Here is a 24,484-nt window from a genome sequence, read left to right on the forward strand (position 1 = left end):
ATATCAGGGAAAACTGTAGTCCAGGTTACAAGAACAGTCATGTGCACACTACAGAGTTATCATATTAAGGCTGTTGTTACTAAATTTGATTGTCAAATAAATCTTAGGAAGTGCATGTTTTGGCAAATAAATTTTGTAGATAACATCCTGAACTTACATAAATCAGACAACAGACTAAAAACCCCTGCAGGTATGCAGATGTTAAACATTTTTATCACTGCTATTATTTATGGCCTTGTATACATGACCATAAGTGGTGTTTTTCAGGTTGCCAAAACTGGATATTCAGTACTTCCCCCACTGATGACAAACTACACTGAATTATTTTGTACGGATTTATTTCATTATTCCAGCTCAGTCCTCAATGGATTTTATGTATTTCTCATAGGCATCTTCACTCATCAGTTCATCAAGTTCAGCAGGGTTTTCCACAGTCATCTTGATAAGCCAACCTGTAGTTAGAAAGTTAAAAAGAAAAACAGTTGCTGATATCCTACAAGAAAGATTAATTCATGTTACTGCCTTAGAGAAGAACTCTCAGTAGGCATACAAGCCCTCTAATACTGGCAGAATCAATAGGATTTCTTGTGCAGACAAAACAATGTTTCAGTACCTTAAAAAATGAACAACCTGCCATAAGAAATGGCCTTTGAGTCAGAGTCAGCCCCATTGTCTCTGGCAGTGGCACTAAGGAGACATTGTCTAGAAAGAGCCTGACCTCAGAGTATCAGAAACTGTTAAGATTGAAAAATTAAAAAAAAAAAAAAAAAAGAAAGAGAAATGTGATCAAGGGAAAGAGACTGAAATTGAACTACAGTCTGTAAGGAACACATTAAAAAATCATTGTCAGCAAAGCCAAAACTAAAATAATATGTTCATGCTAAATTTTATTGGCCTTTAACTATATGCAGCATATTCCATTTAAGCCTCCACACCACTGAGCTGGAAGAACTAGGAATTGCAAGAATCTCTGTGGTATTCACTACTGAGAGATAAAAATGACCTCTTACCATCTTGATAACAAGATTTATTGACAAGCCCTGGATTATCTGCAAGTGCAGCATTAATCTCAGTTACTTCTCCTGAAAGAGGTGAGTAGAGTTCACTAGCAGCTTTCACACTTTCCAAAGCTCCAAACTCATCTGAAACAGAATATGAACACTGTTAAAAGGAAAACACAAAGCACTCCAGTTTTTTCAATCAGACATTCTGGTGATCACTTGCCACTGAAGAAGTGTTTTGATCTTGAGCAAGGGAAACTGTCAAAGAGATTGAAGTTACCAACTTTATGACAATGACAGCAGTATTAAAAGTTGATGTTTACACACCTGAATTATTGTGGGGGACTTGGATAATACTACCTAGTGTTAGATTCTTCAGAAGGAATGGAAATTTCTTGCATTTGGCTAATCCTTTGGCTAAAGCCCTACAGCATATCTGATAATGGGTGAGAAGGAAAATTTCAGCTCTTGCTGCAGGAGACCTGAATATGTCATTTATCTGCAACTTAAACCTTTCTGTTCATCATCTGGTTGCAAAATAGATGTAGCCACAATTTTCAGGAATCCTATTTTTATTTCAGAAACAGTATCAAGTATTACATTTGCACTCACTGGAAAACACACATTAGTATTCAGAAGCACCCCCCTGGAATCAGCAGCTGCTCTTCCCTTTTTTTCTATTTTGTAGGCAGTTATGGAAGTGGTGCCTGGAGCTGTGTTAGTCCAGAGTAACTCTAAGCAAAGGCAGAGGCTGAAGGAACACTGAGCTGTCAGAGGAGCAGATAGGCATCAGCACAAGGAATCAGAGAACACCATGTTCTGGGAAACCCTGGAATTAGACTAAGGCCAGAACGAGTAGAAAGGAGAACTAAATGGCAATTAAATTCCTTCAGATAAAACAAAACTACAAGTTGGTTAACTGAAACCCTATACAGAAAGACCTTTTGTCTAGCATTCACCATTCAATGCCATGCAACAGATTTGGCCAAAACAGTTTGATATGGACCTGTTCTGTATGGAGGATGGCAAAAGAAAGGCCTCCTACTCTACCTCAGTGATTCTGTGCTCTTTCTGCAATATTTTAAGCTAATGAAATTATTTTCTTAATATACTAGCAAGGCAGCTCTCCCTGTAGATACAGGAATAGGCTTTTCCTTTCTGGCTGTAAAAGCTCACTCTTCTTTAACGTGGAAAATTATGTAATTGAATGACCAAGAATACAGCTATTTGTACATCACTGATGAGCAAAAACCTATGGTTGCAGTTGGTACCCTAAAATTACTGAGTCTCTCTAGCCATAGAAAAATTGGAGCTTGGTATCATAGTACAACTCATGAAATGTGTAAGAATTACAAATAAGCCAGCCTAAGCACTCCCAAGCCCAAATCAAACCTTAAGTATTTAAAAAACAGAACACAAATAAAATTATTACAAGAAAAAAAAGATGATTTTTGAATAAAAGTCCTCAGTTTAACATATTTTCTGCTACCACACACAGTCTGACACTGAGAATTTGAAATTAAAGCTGTCTCTTGTAGAAATATCTGCATTTATTTTGCATCCAGAAGATTTATAATGGTATTAATGAACTTCAGGATTACTTCATAAAGTTATCTTTACAAAGTGACAGTGGGATAAGTTAGAAAAATTACTTAATTAGAAATTAGAGCTAAAACTTACCATGTTTACTCAATTTTGTCCCAATTTCTGGAAGACTACAGTAAACAACATCTCCTAGTGCTTCCTTAAAAGAAAAACAAAAGCATCAAAGCATACTTTAGAGAAAGTATTCATAGGAGAGATCTGATACAGTAGCTGTAGAATTTGTATATAAGTCATCCCTGTCTCCAAATTTAATTCTCATTCTTTTAAGGACTGCACATTTTTATTTAACTTGAAAAAAATGTTATCATACCCTAATTACTCTTTAAGTATTACAGTGTTAATAACCCTCAGGCCAAATTCCAAGGTCTACATACAGATTTCTCCAGGCAGAGTGAGAAATAACATCTGCTGATCCTCTTAGCACCAACGAGAGTAACAACTGTTTTAACAGACAAAGTTCCCAATGATTTGAGGGAATTATCCCTATTATAAAGCACAGAGGATTTACTTCCAGTGCAGTTTGAAAGACAACACAATGATTCCTTCCCAGAGACATGGACAACTGGAGAACTGTTGGCAAACAGTTTGTCCTTACTGAATTAATGAGCCTTATCACCGTTAGAATCAACTCAACTAGAACAGGCTTCTGCCTCTTCCCTGACAGATGTCTCACAAAAGACCAGGGATCTTGCAGAGAGATTACTGGAGATTCTCCTTCTCCTAAGAAACACTAATTCCACATCATTATCTGATAGCTTCTCACATCAGATTCTCTTAAGTTTTTCATACAGGGAATCTCAATCCTGAATTTGTCTGTGACTCTTCCAAATGAAGTACCTGCATGAGAACAAAACAAAAAAATCCAAAAGAACTCCTGTCCTAGAGATGTGCCATAGAAATGTATGCCACATTATACTTCTATTCACAACTGTTCTGCAGGCAGAGGGATTGCACTGTATTCATGCTCAAGGGAAATTTGGCCTAAAAGGTCCAAGATATCCTCTTCATACAGCCACAAACTCCTCAGGTCTACAAGAAATGAAGTAAATAAATGAGGCTTTACATTCTGCTGAACCATTAAGTTTCTCATGCTCCCCATGGGTTCAATCTGAACAGATTCAGAATGCTGAGGCAGCACTGACTTCACAAATATTTTGGTAGACTCAAGTCCAAAAAATCTTGCTCAGTGTATAGCATATGCAATTAGAACAATAAAATCCTGTAGCTGTCCAAAGAGCAAGGACAAGAGCAGTTTGGGCATAAATAAATATTGCCAACGTGGGTAAGGGGGGGAAGGATCAATACCTGTGCAAAATGGCTGATTCCTACTGTTCCAATGTCATTTTCAACGGAAATCCATTCATGCTTGTCTGTGAATTTGCGGGCTAAAATGTAAAAAAAAACTTGGTATTTTGGAAATAAGTGACACGTTGCTCACTTAACTAGAGTAACACATTTGCATGTTTCAACTGTGAGGTTTTTTACTGAGGTTAGTTTTATTCTTTTTTTTTTGGGACAATATTTTAAACAGCACATACAATTTACAGCATTTTGTTCTGCACGTGACATGCTGAGGGACACAGCAGAACCTCCTTAGGTGTTCTGATGAGAGTGTTACTGGTTCCTGTGCAATCATCTAGACACGGATAAAGTGGCACAAGGAGTAATTTTACTTCAAACAAAACTATAAATGTAAAGCACATATGTGTAGTTTACTCATTGCTCTTCTGTGATAGCAGAGTGGCATTTCAAAGCCACTGTTAATGACTCATTAGAGTGTCAGGATTGCAGCATCTCATTCAAAGTCCTTCAAGAGAGCTGTCAGTTGGAGTAAAACCCTAGCTAGCAGAAGTCCCCCTCACATTTATTCTGTATAGTTTTAGAACAAGCATTTGAAGACCCTGTCAAGACCTTGTTAAGTCTTTTCACAGCAATCTTACAATTCTACCTCTATTTTATATATGTAAGACTGGGGGTGGGCACTTGTGCTAACTTTTATTAGATGCAGTTCTTTTTATGAAGTCATGGGGAGAAAAGCTTCAAAAGAAGTACTTGAAACAGTTAACATTTTTCTTGTCAACATTTTACCAGAAAGTTTTCTTACTCTGAGCATTTTCAGCCTCCTTTGTTGGTTTTCCTACTTTCATAATTTCCCCACCCCTTTTTTTTCCCCTCCCCCCAAGATTTCCTCTTACTCTTCACTTGTAGCACCTACTCAGCCAGGCAAGGGGTGTTCCAGAAGCTGGTAAAGATAATTTCTTAAAGAGAGCTTCCTGTGTGCTTAGTGCCAGAGTGGCACAGCTGGACCTTTTGCATTCAAAATTCTTCTGCAAGTTGAGCTCCTTACACTTGAGAAAATGCACTTCTCCAAATCCTAATATATTTTCTAAACTTCTACATGAAGGAAAGCAGAATTGTAGATCTACTAAAATTTTTCTCCTCTAAGCAAGTCATATATAAAGTTGCTTCGACTGTGGTGATCCCCCTGTTTATGGCTGAACACATGTAAAAGATGCAAGTCTCAGATAAAATGGTTTGTCTTTGAAGACTGCCTAAATTTTATACACCTTGGTAGAGCAATACATATTTTTACAAATCCACAAAATATTTTCTAGTAAATTGCAAATATGAAGTATTTTTCCACTAATTATCACTCAAAACCCCAGAGAACTTCACCTATCATTATTAATACCTACAAAAATGTCTTGGGATAAATTCTAATGAGAAGAATAACTCAAATGCCTGAAATCATTTTAGGTCAAACATTAAACCCCTAGGAATTTTATTGGAAATGGGTAATGAGCCACAATCTCAAGCCCAAGCTAAACAGTTGTGACATTACATATGTCACAAAGAAGCTGACCTATGTCTTTTTATGTAGGATAACAATATTGCATAAGATTTATTGATATAGCAAGGTTAAAAAATACATAAAACCAGAAGACTTCCATGATCAGATTAGAACACAACAGTAGAATGTTCACAACAGTTAGAAGAACATAAGCTTCTTGTAGGACCAAAAAAGATGTAAAAAAATGAAAAATTCTAACCATGTAACAAAACCCACTGCAAATAAAGGTCAAATTAAAAAGAGTTAATAAGTAATCTCAAAATTTGAACTTTGAGCTTATATGATTTGGCCATTAAATAAATGAAATTACACAAATATGAGATGTCAAAGCATACCATATCCTTTCTTCAGAAGAGCAGCTAAATTTACTCTAGCTTCATTCATTTCAATATGACTTTGCCTGCAGCATAGCTACCACATTCTGAATTCAGACTTCCATTTGGTTTAGCCTGCCTCTATTAAATATTTCATAAATATATACCTGAAGAGTGAAGGAAAACTCACACCTCCACAAACAGGCATACAAAATCTTTCCTCTCTGCCTAAAACAAAAGCATAATTTATGTTACTCCTTTAATTTATACCTAAAGAAAAACAATGGGTACATTAAACAGTTATAATAGTGAAAAGGCTTAGATCTTGACTCACTTATCTTTCAAATAATGACTACTGTTTCTTCCACTTGCATCAGCAGGCAGTTAAACATACATTAAAATAATATCTGGAAGGAAATTTATGACCTCTTTTTAGCAGCAGTTATTTTTATAGCATCTTCTCCTCCTTCTCTCCTATCTTTTCACTATTTCTTTTTTGCTAGAGTACCACAGATTCTGTTTTTATTAGACTTCTGTGACTTTCATTCAAAGAGGGCTGAAAGCAGCAGCTACTTTCAGAATTAGTTGCATTAGATCCAAAAATCACACCAAGCAGGTGATGTCCGAGTCCATACCACTTGGGTATCTACACTGCACTGGACCCAGGGAGATGGAGCCGAACTTCTTTAGCCCTAAAGCCCTGAAAATCTGGCTCAGGTTTCCTGTCAGCCCCCTCCAACCCCCCTGCTGTGGGTGCTGCCCCCTCCAGCCACCCATTTCTGTCCCTTTCTTGCAGTGCTGCCAATGTCCCTCGGAGCCATCAGCAAGTTAGTTCTGCACCACAATGCTTGGAAAATCTGTTTTTTGGGATTTGTGCATGTCAAGTTCGCATTCCCCACACTTATCCCACCCAGGGAAGCTTGTAGGCCAGAAGGGGACAGGGCCACTTTGATTAAAAGAAAAAACAAATACAACTAGAGAATGGAGAGGAGGTTAAAAGGTTCCTGCCAGTGGAGGGAGATGAACCAACTCCTCGTGGGAGGAGGCACCGAGAAAGTGTCAGCACCGGGACAAGGCACCGGTGAAACGCGTCCAGCCAAAAGCGGAGAGGCACTAATTGCTCCCTGCAGCCACAAACCCTTGCAAAGGCTTCAGCCATCTTGCGAGGCTTTATCCCATCCACATCCCCGCACCAGCGGGAGAGGATGACCCGGCCGGGATCACCGGAGCATCCCGCTTCCCATGGCCGCGCTCCTCCGATCCCCGCCCCGGGGTGGCTGCAGCAGACACACGCCTCACAACCGGACACTTCAGCGCACCCGTGAAGATTTAAAACTTCGGGTCCGCTCCGCGCAGGCAGCGGGGCGGTCACTGCCGGGCTGCAGCCGCCCCTTCCCCTCCGCAGCCCTGACAGGAGGAGCGCCCGCTCCTCGCAGCACTGGGCCCCTCTCCCGCTGGCCTCCCTTATCCCCCGCCGTTCCCCCGGGCCTCTACTCACCGGACAGCACCAAGGAGCTGGTGCCCAACCTCCGGGCCGCCGGCACCCTCAAAGGCGGCGGGGAGAAGCGCGGGCAGCGCGGCCCCAAGGCCGGCCCGAGCCTCCACAGCGCCCGCCACGCCATCTTTGCAAGGGGCGGCGCCGCGCAGGGGTCCCGCCTGGCAGGGGCGGTGTCCGGGGCGGCCCTTACCCCGGGAGGTGTGGCAGCGGGTGGCTGCGTCCCCTCAACTGGCAACAGGGTTCGCGACAGGGACCCACGGTGTCTGACTGGGATTTGCCATCCGGCAGCCGGGGAACGACGGGGGTTGGTGGCCCTGAGGCGGGAGAAGGGGGCAGACCGGGCGGAGGAAGGCGGTCGCCATTTTCCTGCGGCGCTTGTGTGGTTAAAGCGTAGTCTGTCAGGCGAAGTTTGTAAGGACTTTATTTAACAGAGTTTTTATTAAACAGAGCAGCTAATTCTACAGGAGGTACGCGTGGGGCACTGTATCTCGGGTTTAGAGTTATTTCTTTGCTAATACTCCACAATAACGTCAATCAGCAGCAGTTTATTAGTGGAAAGCCTCAGCATGCTGGTCAGAAGCCGCAATGTCCTACATCTATCCAGTGCAGCTGATGGTTGAAAAGTGAAGCTTTCGGCCACAAACTAAGCCACTTTTCATGGTGATTATCATTTAATTGTTGGCACATTCTTCTGGTTGGTCGTTAGTGATGAGCTTCTCTTCCTTCTTGCATTTAATACCGAAGAAACTGAAAAGTTTCATGAGCATTAAATCAACGATCTCCTCTTCCTCTGAAGCCTGAAATAACCACAAGGAGCGAGTTAGGGACCAGAGGTGGATACCTGGAATCTCCTGAAGCCAAAGTCGCAAAAGAAAGCCTCCGCTTGAGGTGACACAATCCAACCTTCACTCTCAACGGAGTGGAAATGCCAAAGCAAAATTCGAGGCTAAAACTTTGAGGACAGAAGTCCCGGGTGAGCATGAGTAAGCATGGACATTACAGAAGAAATTCTGGCTCTGTGGAAGCCCATGGAAATCTTGCTAGGGGAAAGGAGAGTTCCCTTGCCAGGTACCATACAACTGTCGTTACGTACAATGAGCTGCCCACCATTTCTAGGTGGAGTACATGATAAAAAAGTAATTTTACCTTGGTTTCTGTGGAGACCATATGCTTTGTTTTCATCTCTCTTGACTTTAAAGCATAGAGGAATTTTGGACAGTGCTGTAGTACCAAGCTGGGTTTCACACTGTGCTGTCAGTAGCATCAATGGGTCAGGCACTCTTAACATTTTTAAAAGGAGCTGTAAAGTCCTTATGGACATTCATAGCAGTTTGGGCACTAATTTCAATGGAGACAGGCTCAAGTCTAAGACTTTTTTTTTTTTGGTAGAATTTAGTAGGTGAACAGCAGGCTACAAATCAGCCCTTGTGCTAAATAACAGGAACTGGTCTGAACAGGAATGGATGAAAATCTGGAAAATCTGAAGTGTGCTTTATGAGCAAACGTTGACTTCTTAAGAGTTGGACTGAGTTTTCGTGGGTTTCATCCAAAGGTGGAATACCTAAATCATGAGTAAGCACTGCACAATAAATGTTGAAAACAGCAGAAGAGCTTAGATGAACACACCTGGTAGTGCTTCTGCTCCTCACTAAATGCAACGAGAATCACCGAAATGAACAGATTCAGTACCACAAACGTCATGAAAATGATGCAGGATCCAATTAAGAAGGAGCCTAAAATTGGATTGTAGTCCAAGACCTGTAATATTCATAAGGTAAGTTGTCATATTTTTATCGTAAAAAAACCAATAAAGGCATTCATACAAGCAGTTCAGACACAATAAGGAGTTTTTATCTTTGGAAGTCCTTATGGCTAATAAATTATGCTATATATATATTAGACATATATGTATAGATTTTCTCCTTTACTCACTTTCCTATGCTGATTTGATATAGTACAAAAATTATATAATTTATAAATATGCTATATGAATATTGGCAAACTTCGAGGAGTTTTAAGTGTTTGCATTTGATTGTAAAGCAGAAAAGGTGTCTGCTTTAGGAAACTGGGGAGCTTGCAAAATTAGATTAAAGTCTACAACTAGTTTACAGTCTTTCTATTTCCTGGGTCAAAGCATATTTAATAGCTGAGATGCTAAATAGAGAGTTATAAAGTTCTCAGGATTAGAGGTGGTACCTCCTCATAGTTGAAGATTCCCAGCTGAAGACTGACCATGGTCTCTGCTGAATCCAAGAGAGTTTTGTAAGAAGAGAGCTTCCAGCCAAACATCAGGTTTGTCTGCAGACAAAAGACATGTCTTGTGTCATGACCAGAGTCCTTGCTGCAAAATCAGCCAGTGCCTGTGGTATTCAGAAAAAGCCCTCCTGGCTTATCATCAGCCATGAAGGTTTTTTTGAGAAATAGGTTTGTTTCTTTGTTTTTTTACAAACAGGGGGAACAGCAGACAAGGTCACGGAATAAGGTTAACCTAGAGCTGTGAACAGGAGTCACACTTCCTGCATGTGGTTAGCTCTAAGACCTTGTGTCATGGATATGAGATTGTCCTTTATATGCTCAGCTTGCCACTTGATATGCAAAAGATTGGCAAATACATTACCATATCATTAAAGCAATTTATTCCATCTCCAAGGAGCAGATTTATTCCTGCATAATTGAACAAATTAATTGTAGTCACAAACGCTTTCCTTTCAGTGCACTGATCCATTCCAAGTAGACAACCTCCTTGTTTGCCCTGATAACCAAGGTGTTATTTTCTTCATTTGTATCTTGTGTGCCTACTGTGTCTGATTGAAATGGGGGCTGCTGGAGTTTCTCCATCTCTCTGCCTGTTTCTTTCACAGCAGGGTGACAACAGGAGGGGTCATGGATCTCATCACTTCAACAGTTGAGTTTGTAGCCACAGCAGTGCCTGAGGCTACTCAGTTGACACAGTGGCAGTGCTGAAGGGAGAGATGAGGAATGTCAAAGCAGGTCCTATTTGTCACAAAGCTGCCCTTTACAGGGAAGTTTGGTTTTGGCTTGGATAGTTACCACTTTTTCAGTGAATTTTGCAATTGTGATAAACTGAATTTCCCACATCACTTTGACTAAGGATTTACACAAAACATTTCAGCTGAAACAGTAAATACACATACATAGTTACAGTCCTGTAATTCTTTAGTCTGATTAGATTGAGTATTCCTGCAACAGGTAGAAAAACAGTAACTTCTCACTTAAAAACTGCCCAAACAAAATGGCACTTGCTGCTCTCTCCCCACTTTAAGCTTATCCAGAAAACTATTTTTCTTGTCCCTTGTTCCTTGTCACACTTAATACACACCGATAATATTTTTTTTCAGTCTGATTTTTGTACTTAATTGCAGTTTGCAAAAAACAGACGTGTATATTTTAGCTTCTCTTTCACTTATGCTGAAGAATTGGGCTACAAGCAGCTAACCTAAGGTTTAGATAGGCAGCTTTATTCGGTTTCCCCTTTCAAAACTGTGTTGTTTTCAACATTCAGAAGTAATTAGTTTAAGCTGACAGTACCTGGATGCAGAGTGCAGGCAACATAAACCACAGTGGTACTCACAGCAATGGAATAGGCAAGGAACATGATTGCAATAACAGTGAGGAATCCAGAGATATCACCCCATGCCCTCCTTAGAGTTGAAGTGATCATGTTCAGTTTAGGGTTGAGCCTCAGGAGATGCCACAGTTTCACTGTGGAGAGAAGCACTAGGAATGCAACCAGGTAGCCAAGAACTGCATCAGCTCTTGCTGTTTCCTTAAAGCTTACACAGCTGTTGGGGGGGAAAAAAAAGGAAATGGATTTTAGACTGTGCACACAGAAGCCTTTGAAGTGCATAAATGAGTATGCTGGAAAAAAACAGTCACTCTGTCCTTGTTTTCAGGGCACAGCTAGCTTGAGTTCTAGCTTGAGTTCTTTCTTGAATGTTCTCATCTGCTTCCTGCTGTGTGCACACAAAAAACTCAGTTGTAAATGACAGAATGTTTTTTAGCAGCATTAGCTAGAGCTGAGAGAGGTTCTAGGCTGTAGCCCAAATGCTGCTCGTATTTAGCATAGTTTACAGGCAGCTAATGCAATCATACTGTCAGATTCTGATCCTTAGACAGGAACTTGGGTTTTTCTATGCATGTGGAAATAACCAAAGTGGATGGAGAACTAGGAGCTGGGCTGGGGAACTTGGTGCTCAACTCTGCTGGATTTTATGGAGCAATGTCAGAAGAAAATCCTATTGCTGACACACATCTGAAATCTGTATATGCTTCATGCATATAATCATGTAGGGTAGCATTATCCAGCAGAGACAAGCTGCTGGCTGGGAAAAGGGAAACTGGATTTTGGTTTTACATAAATAGCATCAATGAGGGATGGATTAACAGGTGTCAGTACTTACTCCTCTTTGTGTTCCTGGTAGTAGCTGATGTCTCGGGTCCCAAGGATTGTCCGCTTCACAAACACCGACAGGGCACTCCAGCTAATCAATATAATGGCTATCTCCAGGAGATTCCACTTGTTGTGGAAGTATCTCCATCTCAGAGCCTTCATCTCTTTTCCCTGTGAAAAGAGGACTTTTACTGTTTCAGTCTCAAGACTCCACATCATTCAGTACCTCACTAAAGTTTAGGGTTATCCCCTCCAGGCTGCTGCATACTGATAAAACTACATCTTGCACTCATTTCTCATTGTATTTCTCAAAAGAAGCTTTCCATCCAAATAAAATGTTGCCTTCACATTATTTAATACAGATAAAGTATCTGAGTCAGTCTTCCATGGGTGCAAGTCAGCAGCTGTGCGTCTGTAGTCAAGAACAGTCTCACTGTACCTGTGAGTTTCACTTTTTTTTTTTTTAAGTGAAATAAAAACCAGACACAAGGTGATGCTGCCTGGTGAGCTTTCCATTGGGCCTCACCTGGACTATCATGTAGTACACAACAAAGAGGAAATAAATTATTTCTGCTGCAACCACAAAGATGTGGAGGCTGCCGGTGTAGGGGTAAAGCCGAACACTTTGTAACTCTGCACTTGTGAAGAAGGCGCCTAAAAAACAAACAATATTCACCTCAGTGCTCTGTAAATTACATCTTTCTGTTTGCATTCAAGCAACTCAGTTGACTAATGAGACTTACATATCCACATTCACATCAGTGAGACTGAATCCAACTATCAAACTAAGATTTAGACTTGAGTATGTGAATAGCCTTGTAAGTGTTCCTTGAAATTCCCCTCAAAAAGGAATTCTAGGCAGGCAGTTGTTTATCTCTTGCATGATAATATCATACTCTGCAGGGCAGAGTTCTGATTGGACTACAAATGCAGAAATGTAACAGGACGTCCTGGAGATGTAAATCTGAATCTCACTCTAAAAAGAAAATGGGCTTAGCCTTGTGGTCTGGTTTGGGCATTTTCCAGTACCAGGACAGACCTGAAGGAGGCTGCTGTTCAGATTAAATGTTTTTCTATGGCCTGCAAACCAGTATCTATTTTCACTATTTTCTTTGTTGCATCCAGATTATGTATTATATGATTACAGAACTGTATATGAGAAGTCTTCTAGAACAAAAAAGACTTATTTCTATTTTTTTGTTTTAATATTGTATTGATTAGATTAAATTAAGAAACACAGTTTTTCTTGTTCTTGTGTAAATTCTGGCTATTGAGTCTCAGCACCTTGTTTCTTTCACCAGCAGATGTTTACTGAATCAGGAGTTAGGTAAACACTGACAACATCTATATCTGCACTCCATAGGTGCATTGCTTGCTGTCTTCAGAAATGTGTAACTTATAAAGGGTTCTTACCTAAAGCATTGGTTTCAAACATCAGGCTTATAATGCAGAACAGGTTCACATTGGCATTGTAGACTGTAAATTCAACAAACACTGCTCTTGTGAAGGTGTCCAGCCAGATGTTGTTGAAAAGGTACTGGAGAATTCTGCCAAAAAATGTATAGCCAGTGATTTAACTAATACAGGAGTAAGACAGTAGCATGTGGAGGGAGGATAGGAGTGTTAAAGGCCAGGCTAGATCCAGTCTGGATGAATACAGCAGGAAAACTCAGAATATGATCTGAAATAGGGCAGAAGAAAAGAGCAATCATTGACACTGCATCAGATACACTTTACAAGGATACAAGCAGTACCTGGAAGCATTCTTAGGATCTGTTCCCAGGTGGATCACGTATCCTCCTCCCCTGTAGATGGCAAGTTTACCCCAGCTGGGCTGCCCTCTCAGTTTGGACTGGCTTTGATACTGCCATGCTGAGCTCAGGTCAGAGGAGTTATCGAAGACTGAAGCATTCCAGTGTTCCCCATAATCTAATGTATCTTCTGTGTGTAGGGAATATGGAGCATGACATTCCTGAATCACATGCTGGAGCTGGGGAGAAATAGGGCAGGTGCCTCCTTTCACTCTTACTTGGCGAATTCGAGCACTACCCACCAGCTTGGAATTGCCATCTGTAATGAATCCTAAGTGGGAGATGGAGAAGAGCAGAACTGGCAAGGACAGAACTACTGATATTATTTCCTCATCTCATTTTTGATTCTCTGATGCATTAATATTTTGCTATAGATTCTTTTCTAAAAACACTGTAAGCAAAATAGTAACGAAAATTAATCCCTCGTGATGATTTGAACTGAGTTCTTAGATAACAGAGGTCAGTACATTATCTATCTGTATTTAACCTGTTTATTACTGGTTATGGCTACAGAGAAACACAAGGATGTTGCATAATTAGCCTTCAAAGTGACCGAAGTCATGATGCAAACACAGCTGTCCCGAGGGAAAGCTTTATAGTGCCACCTATGTGCCATTCTTTTGAATTAATGAAAGAAAGTGGTGTAGAACTGAGGCATGTATCTGAAGATCTGGAAAATGTAATGTAAAATGTGAAAAATGCAAAGTTGCAGTGCAGAACTTTCAGTTTATATTAAAAATAAGGAAAATACCAGGGCACATTAAACTTGGGGTCAGGCTGTGGGAGGGTTTTTTATCCACTAATATGCTTATAATCAGAATCCACACCAGTCTTACGCACCCACAGTCTCTTGGTCCTGTCAAACATGCTCGTGCAAATTAGGGACATGTATAAAAGGTAATGTTTCAGAATCTGGCAAGTGAAACAGTGTGACTCTGCACCTTCGTATGATCCATAAAGGTTTTTGATTAAGGTAGTGTTTGCCCATGTGAAAAAATCCTGATAACTGTAGACATCGTGGAATCCATCTGTAAAGCTGTTCTCAATGTGTTTGTTTAAGTAGTAGGAGTTAGGATCTCTCTGCCCATAGGCAACGAGTAACAGCATCCATAAAAACCCCAGATAGGCTGGAAGAAACAAGAGACAACACATGAGAGTTTAGATTTAACACTGCTTTTCAAAATAGATGGCACAAATGATTACTGCTGTCATCACTTATTAGGTGAGGGAGGGGCTTTGCTGGACTCTGACTGACCAGTGCTTATGAATTCATTTACACAAGCTGCTTCCATGTGCTACAGTTTCAGCAAAGCACATTTGGAATGAGCAGTGGGCAAGAAAGTGGGAAGGGAGGCTGCACACCAATAGTGCTGACAGCTCTGTATAAAAGGAGAAGCCTAACTTCATTCCAAGTGAAGTTGAGGTGGTATTTTCCATTGTTTCTGGAGGAAATAAAACTGGGGCATAAATAATTCTCTGTGGATACTATCTGCTTTTACAAAGCTGGCCTCCATCTGCTCTTTTGATTTCAGCTCCATGTAACTGTTGACCTTTTAACCTTTCTAACTTTTCTTCAACCTTTCATATGTCTCTAATGTGGTTTTTTACCATAAAACCAAGCCTCTAGCCATGCTTTTATGTCCAGCTACCATTCCCCCTTCTTTTCAGCTGTCCCTGCACTGGAGTGGCTGGCAGAAAGCTAAAAATATGCCAAAACTTTTTCACCCGAGAGAACAATATTGTCACTGATGTAAAAATACTGAAGAATGCCACTGAATAAAACAAGATAATCTACATATGGATAATACCCAAAATTTCTCTGATGAGGGCAAATGCTTTCTGCTCCTTTATGCAGCTGATTTTCATTTTCTCCACATCAGCTGCAGGGGGGGGCTGGTAAATATTGCTTCTGCTGTCCCTTCGGGCTCCAAAGAAAAGATTTAAATCACCTGTGAGAGAGAGAAATAAACCCTGGAATTATTCATCAGATCACGGATGACCTGCTTTTTGCTTCTTTGGACATTATAAGGATACATTTCTATTTCATCCTTTCCTTTAGGAAAATGGGGATGTGGCATCAAGAATCAGAATAGTAAGGCAACAGTGGGGCAGAAGGGAACTCACAGTGTGTTAGATTTAGGCCCAGGTGTAGTCCAGGTGTCTCTCTCTCACCTGAGCATCTCAGAAGATGATGTATTCAGAGCCTGAGACTGATCAGGGAGGAAGCTGTTGACCAGGAATTGTTGCTGTGCCCTAGGGCTCCTGTCTGTTGCTATCACCTTTTTTTAGACTTTTTTTAGACATGATTGAGATTGCAGAAGGCACTGTTTAGTTTATGGGAGCAATACAGATAATTGTGGTTGTGGAAAACTATGTATACTGAGGACTTTTATATCAGAAGACTTAAAGGAGGTGGAAAATTTCCTTGAGAGTGAGGACTTGAGTTTTAGGTATGCTTGTCAGATAGATCTATCAGTCCAGATAAAGAGTGCATTTTGCACAGGGTCACGTGGTTATTTCATTAGGTTGTGGAGTACTTACAGGTTTTGTTTGCAAGCCATGCCATGAATACTGAGATGCCTGCACAGAGCTAAAACAAGCCTCCTTGAATAGCTGATTTTTTATGTCTAATGGGAGAGCTACAATATTTAAGCATTCTTACTGCATACTAATAGCACTGATTCATAACTTTTATTATAATGGCTTCAGTCAGTTTGCCACATTTGATTTTCTAGGTATTCTTTGAATGTTGATGAACTGAAAAATTATCAACTATCCACTTTTACAATTATTTGCTGATCTAGTATGAATCAGTGTTGGAGAATAGGATTTTTTTTCCTGGCAAGGCAAGCCAAGGATGGAGAGAAGGAAAGATTCAAATATCAGTATCCTGTCAGCAAGTAGATCCTCCAGTAATGGGGACCAGCTCACAACAGGGCTAAGGGAGATTGTGCTTGCATATATATTTGTAGAGGTAAAAACATATGGAAAAAGATAAACAAGGAAGTATTATTCCTTTGATCCAGAACTACTTTTGTCTTTTTGATCTTGTGGTTTCTTTCTTGAAGAATTCTGCACAGCTATTCCAGCTAGCACAAAATAATTTTTCAGGGTTTTTTCCACTTCCACTTTGATCTTGGGAATGCTGATGGGTAGGCACAGAGTCACAGCACCCTTGGATTCAGTGAGTCCTGCTAACCCTGTCTGCTGAGGCTCAGATGTGTAAAGGTCACTCATGAAGTTCTCAGTTGAGCAGAGTCACCTATTTGTACATAAAGCAGTCCAAAAGCCTGGAGTTCACTTCATATTCTTTAAATTCTCACTTTACAGACAGTTACCTAATGTAGATAAAGGTCCATCAATAGGTGTGTTTTCTTCATCCTCGTGTTCCACCTTCTTCATAACCAGAGCAAAAAAAGCAGCAAATCCCAGGACCTGGAAAGAATTAGGTGTGGACTCACCATATGCCTATTTCATATAAAGAACGCCAGGCTTTAATTTGGATCCCTTTGAATCCAGGCACTGCAGGAGAACAATTGTGCTTTGGCTTTGTTGAACTCATGCAGCTGAAGCTTATGGACTAGAGAAGAGTTGTACAGTGCTGGGGTCCATCCAGCTACACTGATTTTGCCTTATGACACATCTTCCCTACTCAGGAACATGATCACCTATTAAACTCACCTATTAAGCAAGGGAGATGAAATTAATGAAGTTAATGTCAACAAAAGCCAACAGAAGCTTGTAAACCACCTACCTCTTGTTTTAAGGGCAAAGGCTTCCCATTTGATGTGTTCAAGCCTATGGTTCTTTAGAACCCATTACATTGTCTTCCTGAAATAATAGCAGAATGAATTCATATTGGCCAGTGGTTGTATTTCTGAGTATCTCACCTTTAAGGGCTGTGTGATGAAAAGACTTTCCAAGAAGGAGATGACCATGGAAATCAACCACTTGATGGAGTTCTCCTTGCCATAATGCAGCCCATAGAGCATGGTAAAGAACCCAGATACACCACTGGTGGCTGCAACAAGGAACCAAGCAATGAACACAAACCACCAAGGCAGCCCTTTGGAAGAAGAACTTTTCTTGCCATCACCAGAGAAGCTTGGAGTAAGGGACCACCTTGAGAATCAACAAGAAGAGAAAAAAAATCAATCTACAGTGGGACAGAATTCAAAATTACAGTCATTGGTTTCAGTGGGGATAGGCAGCATCTTATGATTTAAAATCTCAATCAGGACAATCTAAAGTCTGTTAATTAATACAGTTATATAGGATATGTGGAGAGCAAAAATATGAGGAAGTGTGCAGAGATCAGCCAAAATCAAAACAACTATTATGGGCATATTTACTCCTCAGTTCATGCATAACTGAGCCTCTCGTAGAAATATTGATAAATAAAATAATGAGTGCATTTTAGCTCTGTTGTGATCACCATAAAGGCCAGAGAGATAATTAGTAGTGTTGTTTTCAGTACTTCCAACTTAATGATCACATTTCATGGGAATACATTTGTCTGCTCTTAGTTTTTCTTTATCCATACATTTTAAGAGCCATCTGAGACTTTGGAGCTCAGTGATTACCTCAGCCCTTCATTACCATGTGGCATTAGATTGTAGCATTCAGCTTTGGAGGCAAAAATGACAAAGAGTGATGATCTGTCATTATGGCTTTTGTGTGCAGTTTGCAGTGCATTGAAATTTCTTTGTTGGTCCAACAATAGTGTAATAATAAAACATGTTTCTGTGGCTGTAATAATGATTAACTGGCACATATTAAGCAGTAATTATTTGAGCTTCATCATCCTGACCAGTCTTGAATTCATGACCTGAATTTACTACTGAGGATGAGATGAGGAGTAGGTTACCTCTTGCTGGTGGATGTTGCTGAGCAGATCTGGTTTTCCAGGAGGTTTTTCATGTGCTGAACCTGCTGAACAGCTTGTGTGTAACTCTGGGGCATCTGGAATTTGTGGGGCCCCAGTAATTCCAGCTCCATCTCTAGATGCTGGAGTTGGATGTACAGGCAGCGGTTGTACTCACTGCATTTCAGTCTCTCACACTTGTCTGGAGTTGGGCTTCTTGTTTTATCTGTAGGTAAAGAATTTATTTTTTTTTTTAAGAAAATCAGCACAGGAATCCCATAAGTTAAAATACTGTTTCCTACTAAGGTTGGCAGAACTGGAGCTCAAGCCTGTGAATGTGTCAGTGAATAGGAACATTGGAAGGGACATATAAAAGCAACTTTAGTACTAAAGCTTAAATGCTTTTCTGTTGGAATGGGCTGGAATTGCTGCCAGGAGGCAACTTAGTAGGTTAGAGATCCTAAAACCTTAATAGAGAAATCAGGTAAGATCAAGTGGTAATTTGTTCAGAGTTTACCTGTGCAAGTAGTAGTTTGGTACACTCACTGAAAAAACCAAATGCAAGTCTCAGTGAAATCAGTGGTTTTGATTAATCCTACATGGCCTTTTAATTGCAAAGAAATGAATGCCTAAGTTAAGAGTCATACTGAAAGGAAGAGCAGCATAAGGCCAGGAAGGAAAAAAGCAGCACAAGACTGTAACAGCTGATAGTTGTGAGACTTTATGCTATTAGGTAATGGTCTTGCTCACAAGCCAATCAATTCTACAGCATAAGAAATAGAAATTTCAGTGTCTTTACTCAGTTGGGTGCTCAGTTATGCACAGTGAAAGGACAAGACTCAGCGGGTACAAATTAAAACATGAGAAATTCTATCTGAACATAAGGAAAACTTCTGTGTAGTGAGGGCTGTTGGACACTGGAATGGGTTGTTCAGAGAATTTGTGAAGTCTCAATTCATGGGGATAATCAGCAGTTGTCTGGATGTGATCCTGGACAATCTGCTCCATCTGACCCTGCCCTGAGCAGGGTGGTGAACCAGACGATCTCCAAAGATCCTTTCCAACTTCAAATGTTCTGTGATTCTGTAGTTGCCTTTGAGTCAGAATGCAAGAAGAGATGGGGTTATCACATCCAGTATCACCATAATTTTGACTACAAAAGTTTCAACAGGCACCACACATTGTGGTGTTTACCTTGTATGTCTGTAGCACCTAATGTGACAATTATAGGGTCATCCTTCTTTTTGCTCTCATCATAAAACTCTTGTCCAGCTCTGTTCTGCTGGCAGATGATGTCCTCAACCAATGCCAAGAGTGTGTTGATGTTAGTTGACTTTCCAAGATCTGATCCTGAACTTTGAGACGGAGTCTTCAGGGCTTTAAAGAGAGAGTTGGCAATTCTTCTTATGTCCTAGAAAAGACAGCAGCAACACAGTGACTCTGGCTGCAGGGACTGAACCTGATATGGTCTGAAGGCACCACTAGCTGGAAGATTCACCAATTGCCAAAGTCTCCGGACTGGGTAGGATAGCACATCCTACAGTGCTTTATGTGACAGGCAGACTTCAATGAGGCAGATTTCAAGCAAGACATCTTTCAGGATTCCAAAATACAGCTTTATCTGCCTGAGAGCCTAGGTCTGTGGTACATTTTATCCTCACTATCTTGCTTAATGTTTGCTTTTCAGCCCTGAGCACAGTGATTTTGGTCACACGTAATAATTGTGCAAGGGCTGAGATGTACATGGGCAGATCTTGCTGAAGCTGGGGATTCCATGTGGAAGGGTAAATGAGTGCTTTGCACCAGTTTGCACAATGATTGACTTTTTGCTGCAGGCAAGCTGAAGGCCATCTGACAGGGAAGATTTCTGCTGTTAACCCAGGATCTCTGGTAGTGTGTGGCAGCAGAGGGCAGTGCAGGACTCACAGGGACTTACTTGCCTTTGTCACAGCTTCTGGAGTGAGTGGAGCAGCCTCGGGGCCCTGTGGGCTGGGAGGTAGGCTCGGGAACACTCGACCATTCTTTGTCAGCTTCTTTTCTCTCTCCTGCGTGGCTGGCCGGGGTCGTATGTTCCTGAAGATCTGCACAATGAGCAGGTTGATGGGGAACATGAGGAGAGAGCTCTCAAAGCCAATCATCACTTCTTGCCATGTGAATTCAATCTTACCTGTCAAGATCAAACCAAGGGGAGGAGATAAAATAACCCCAAGAACCATCAGTCTCCCTCCTGTGAAAAAGCCCATTTGTTAACTTCTTCTCGATGCTGTTATCTGTTTCCCTGCCCAAGCAATAGTGAGGATTGTTACCCAAATCCATTTTCTGCTCAGCTGGATCCTTTGGCACTCCCCAGAACATGATGCTGGTCAGCATGGTGCAGAGAAGCAGGGAGAAGCAGCATGACACACGCTGGGCTCGAGTGAAGGAGCTTCGTGGGGAGCGGCTGAAAACTGAGTACCAGATGTGCCCATCCTGGAAACCCTTTGAGGTCTTCATGAAAAACAGATTGCTGGGAAGAAGGAGAGAGAAATCAAATTGATACAAAGAAAGGAGAGGGAACAATAAAGCTGCAATTCAGGGTCCTGTCCTGTTCATGCCTCTAGGCACTGTCAGAAGAAATAGTAACTGACATTACCAAATATCATGGATTGATTTGCATGGAATGGCCATAGCTACTTGTGTCCTTTCCTTCTGGCCATATTGTGGAGGGAAAGCTGATAATGGATGATTTCTACATACATTGTTAGGAAAATTACACATAAAAGAAGATAAGGTGCATGCATAGTCTTGCCAGGCTATCCTCCTTTAACATTTCCAGTGTGGTATTGTTCTTAGGATAACAGTAAGACTTACTAAACCATCCTTCCTATTTTCCTTTTTCAGAGCCCTTTGAGGGCAATGGAAAGACTTCCCTTTTTTTTTTTTTTTGTCTAAGGCCTTGATCTTTTTTCCTTTTCTAGACTAATTGCTACCAAGATTAAAGAAGTCCATAAAAGAGAAGGTACCTGAACTGTTTCATGTCCTGTTCTGTAGCAACTGGAAACACTTTATCTAGGACACATTCCCCAATATCAACAGCTAGCCAAGAGTTACAGAGGAAGTACCATTTCTGATCCCATGCTAGATCATGGACCAATACTCGATTCACATACCTGTAGGAAAAACAGACAGGGCCCATTCACATATAACTGAATGGTTTGAAACTCAGGATGCAGCAGGATTGTGGAGGATGAATCCAGCCAACTAACTACTAGCAACTCAGCCTTCAGCTTCTTAGGTTGTGTCTGAACAGTAAGGCACAGCACATATCTCATCTAGTACTAGACACAGAATATGGGAAGCACTCCTGGTCCTGCACTTTAGAAAGTGATTTGATCTATTCATCTGCAAAAATGGAAAACTAACACGTTCTCCCTTTCTAGAACTGTAGAAAGGATAAATTTCAAGTGGTACAAAAGGAAAACTATTATAATTTTAAAAAGTATTTGTGGATTTTTGCTTCCCAGGATCGACACTTACCAGGAGGGACTGTCCCCTGAGTTGTCATGCCACAATCTAATACTCTGCAGTTCTCCAAGAGGGAAAAAAGTGCAGAGCAGGAAAACATCCACTCCTCCACGTTCAAAGATTGGTATATCAGGGTCAGTCAGGTGGTGTGGCTCACTCTCTCCTTCCACTCCATAGAGGGTGAGAGTCACCTGGAGAATAAGATGGCAAAATGAAGACTTGAGAATCTCAGTCCTATGTATGGTTATTGCTCTGGTATACTCTCCCTGCTTTCATCAAATCTAAGGATGTTCTGGCTTAGATGTTGCATTTGAGCCATCCTGTTTAACATCCTCAGGTGCTCCATTATTTACCCAGTTCTGTAAAGGAGTGCATGAACTCTTTTGCCACACAGTGTCAGTGATACCTTGGAGGTTGTGGCTGCCCCACGGCGGTGTCCTGTAAAAACTGTCACCAGGTAACAGTACTGAGCAAAGGGGTCATTGTCTTCCAACACTGTGATTTTCACCTGCAGAGTGACACAATACAAGCAGTGTGTTAGATAATCTGTAAGTATGGATTCCTTAAAGCTGTGGATAAGAATTGGTGTTTGCTGAACAATGCATATGCTTACCAGTAAACAAAGGCTTACAGGGAAAGGAGTAGGACTGGTAGAAGACTTCCTGTTAAAACAGGCTATGCAAAATGGCCTGAATACATGCAGTGAAGTATTAGCTGAAGTCTTACTTTGGCCTCATCCTGGATGTCTTTCCTTCGAGCCCATATAACTACCAACACATATATCAGAAAGATGCATCCCACAGTTGTGACCACCACAGGGTTGTCCACAAATGTACTGAATAGCTGTGCAGTTTTGCTAACATCTATGGCATTGGGTATGACAAAGAAGGAGCTCCCAAAGAAGGTCAAATGGTTGCAAAGGCACTGTGTCCTTCCAGGATTTGTTTTTGGTCCTACCTGAAAACCAAAAGAATTCCTAATAAAACATTTGGCTTAGAAGTACTGGATATCTTACCAAGCAAATGAAAAGATAGTGCTGAGATTGTCAAATTAGTGTGGAGAGCTGCTATACAGAAAAGTATTGCTCAGGTTCCAATAAGGAATCTTCATCTAATGTCTAGCTGGAGATAGGCACTGTAATATGATACAGTCTTGTCAGAATGCTTTTCTTCCTATATAGGAACTCATCCCAAGAAACTGAAATGGAAATGTCATTCAAAAGTTAGTCTGCTATGACTAACCCTGAGTTTATTAAAATATCTCAGAATGATCTTATTTTATAGTGTGAATTCAATGCTATCATTTTACTACAAGATTGTGGCTATAAGGGCTGGATTTGAAGTGTATATTATAAACATAACTTTGTTTCTCTCTACTTACATGACATCCAAAGCTGTTCCAGTTCCTCTGGTGCTCATCCCAGAATACACAGCGAGATGCAAAGCAAGTGACAGCTATAGTTAGACTGTCATAGACTGTGGAATCCATTCCCATATCTTGTAAAACCATAAAATAGTAGGTTCCCTCTCCAAAAATTAGTTCTTCTGGGCTAAGAACCCAGGTGTTTGTCTCACCTTAAACATAAATATTTTAGTTTCAGTGCATATGTAGAAATGCTAATTCAGAAATAAGGAGCTGTACTGCATGTAATCAAATAAACAAACTGAAGAAACAGGTATGAAATAATTCTTAGCAATTTAGTGTTCAGAGCATCCCACTCTTGGCTCCTGTTAGGAAACACTGTATAGCAGAGACTAGAACTCTGAAGCATGACAAATTGAAACCCCTTTGAGAGTTTTTTTTCTAGTTAGAAGTGTGAACTCATGGTAAATGCTTTCTGCAAATACGCTTGAGGCATTGTGGATGAGCCCTCCCCATACTGAGCCCTTATCCCTGTGGATGGTGAAAGTCTTGTGGTTACATAAACCCAAGTTCATGAGTCACTAGCAAGTTGTCTTACCTCCAGTAGTTTTCTTACAGAACAGATGATTTTTCATATCATAATTAGTTTCATTTGGATGATAACCAAATCCTAAGTAGAGTATTAGTGGAATATCATGTTCAGATTCCAGGTGGATCACTACAGATGTATTCTCTGAGGTGACATTGACTAGGAAAGTGCTAAAGTTGCCCAGATTCAACAGAGTCTTGTCTTCCTGAGTTGCTGAAATCCTTGGTAACATTATCTGGTTTTAAACAGAAAGACAATGCCTAAATACAGTAAAGCATCTTCTATTATCTATAAGCACAACACAGCCACATGCTGGATAATCTTTTTTCATAACATAGGGAAAGCATGGACAGCAAAAATAGTGGCTTCAAAGGACTTTTCTTGATGCTGTCAGCTACCCTCTGAATAGTTCATTCGAAACCTGTGTAAACTAATTACAAAATCTGTGACCCATGATGCATTTCTGAATGAGGAGCTGGGATTACCATTAAAACCCTGACAAGGCAGGGTGCACGTTGAATGATTTAGATGTCAGTTTACCCATAGGCTGGGACGCCCAAGCAGCAGCAATGGGAATATACAGCTGTTGGATGATGAAATCAGATGTTTGGGATGACTAATATCTAGAATCTTTTTCCACAACCATTAGCATTCTGACATTCATTTAAATGAAG

The 24,484-nt window shown here is 40.7% G+C and overlaps 2 protein-coding genes across 2 annotated transcripts in view; both read right to left on the reverse strand.

Annotated features, from left to right (window-relative positions):
• Positions 1 to 321: 321 nt before the first annotated feature.
• On the reverse strand, positions 322 to 7,418 carry GCSH (glycine cleavage system protein H). The gene is made up of 5 exons (XM_030457951.1): positions 7,270 to 7,418; positions 3,912 to 3,991; positions 2,682 to 2,745; positions 1,011 to 1,142; positions 322 to 452 (listed from the first exon to the last, which is right to left on the reverse strand). Exons 1-5 carry the CDS (start codon positions 7,391 to 7,393, stop codon positions 355 to 357), a joined length of 498 nt encoding a protein of 165 aa, XP_030313811.1. The 5' UTR covers positions 7,394 to 7,418; the 3' UTR covers positions 322 to 354.
• Positions 7,419 to 7,879: 461 nt separating this feature from the next.
• The window catches only part of PKD1L2 (polycystin 1 like 2), a 36,099-nt gene continuing 19,494 nt past the window's right edge, over positions 7,880 to 24,484 (reverse strand). Inside the window, exons 23-44 of the mRNA XM_030457733.1 lie at positions 23,820 to 24,045; positions 23,240 to 23,433; positions 22,586 to 22,816; positions 22,266 to 22,367; positions 21,872 to 22,050; positions 21,358 to 21,504; positions 20,662 to 20,861; positions 20,296 to 20,522; positions 19,550 to 19,766; positions 18,359 to 18,581; positions 17,382 to 17,613; positions 16,830 to 16,926; positions 15,300 to 15,440; positions 14,433 to 14,618; positions 13,435 to 13,762; positions 13,094 to 13,227; positions 12,207 to 12,334; positions 11,691 to 11,851; positions 10,862 to 11,072; positions 9,466 to 9,567; positions 8,896 to 9,027; positions 7,880 to 8,066 (exon numbers count right to left, since the gene is read on the reverse strand). Of these exons, the coding sequence (XP_030313593.1) occupies positions 7,941 to 8,066; positions 8,896 to 9,027; positions 9,466 to 9,567; positions 10,862 to 11,072; positions 11,691 to 11,851; positions 12,207 to 12,334; positions 13,094 to 13,227; positions 13,435 to 13,762; positions 14,433 to 14,618; positions 15,300 to 15,440; positions 16,830 to 16,926; positions 17,382 to 17,613; positions 18,359 to 18,581; positions 19,550 to 19,766; positions 20,296 to 20,522; positions 20,662 to 20,861; positions 21,358 to 21,504; positions 21,872 to 22,050; positions 22,266 to 22,367; positions 22,586 to 22,816; positions 23,240 to 23,433; positions 23,820 to 24,045 (3,924 nt within the window). The 3' untranslated portion in view covers positions 7,880 to 7,940. The remainder of the gene's footprint in view (positions 8,067 to 8,895; positions 9,028 to 9,465; positions 9,568 to 10,861; positions 11,073 to 11,690; positions 11,852 to 12,206; positions 12,335 to 13,093; positions 13,228 to 13,434; positions 13,763 to 14,432; positions 14,619 to 15,299; positions 15,441 to 16,829; positions 16,927 to 17,381; positions 17,614 to 18,358; positions 18,582 to 19,549; positions 19,767 to 20,295; positions 20,523 to 20,661; positions 20,862 to 21,357; positions 21,505 to 21,871; positions 22,051 to 22,265; positions 22,368 to 22,585; positions 22,817 to 23,239; positions 23,434 to 23,819; positions 24,046 to 24,484) is intronic.

The sequence above is a fragment of the Calypte anna genome, chromosome 11, assembly GCF_003957555.1.
Source record: "Calypte anna isolate BGI_N300 chromosome 11, bCalAnn1_v1.p, whole genome shotgun sequence".
NCBI lineage: Eukaryota > Metazoa > Chordata > Aves > Apodiformes > Trochilidae > Calypte > Calypte anna.

Bases quoted from the DNA above. Each gene is read 5' to 3' on its own strand.
- GCSH (XM_030457951.1), bottom strand. From the start codon at position 7,393: ATGGCGTGGCGGGCGCTGTGGAGGCTCGGGCCGGCCTTGGGGCCGCGC. The intron at 3,992-7,269 runs GTGAGTAGAGGC...TTTACATTTTAG, and splicing joins CAGCTCCTTGGTGCTGTCCG to CCCGCAAATTCACAGACAAG. The intron at 2,746-3,911 runs GTATTGATCCTT...TTTTCTTTTAAG, and splicing joins GAATCAGCCATTTTGCACAG to GAAGCACTAGGAGATGTTGT.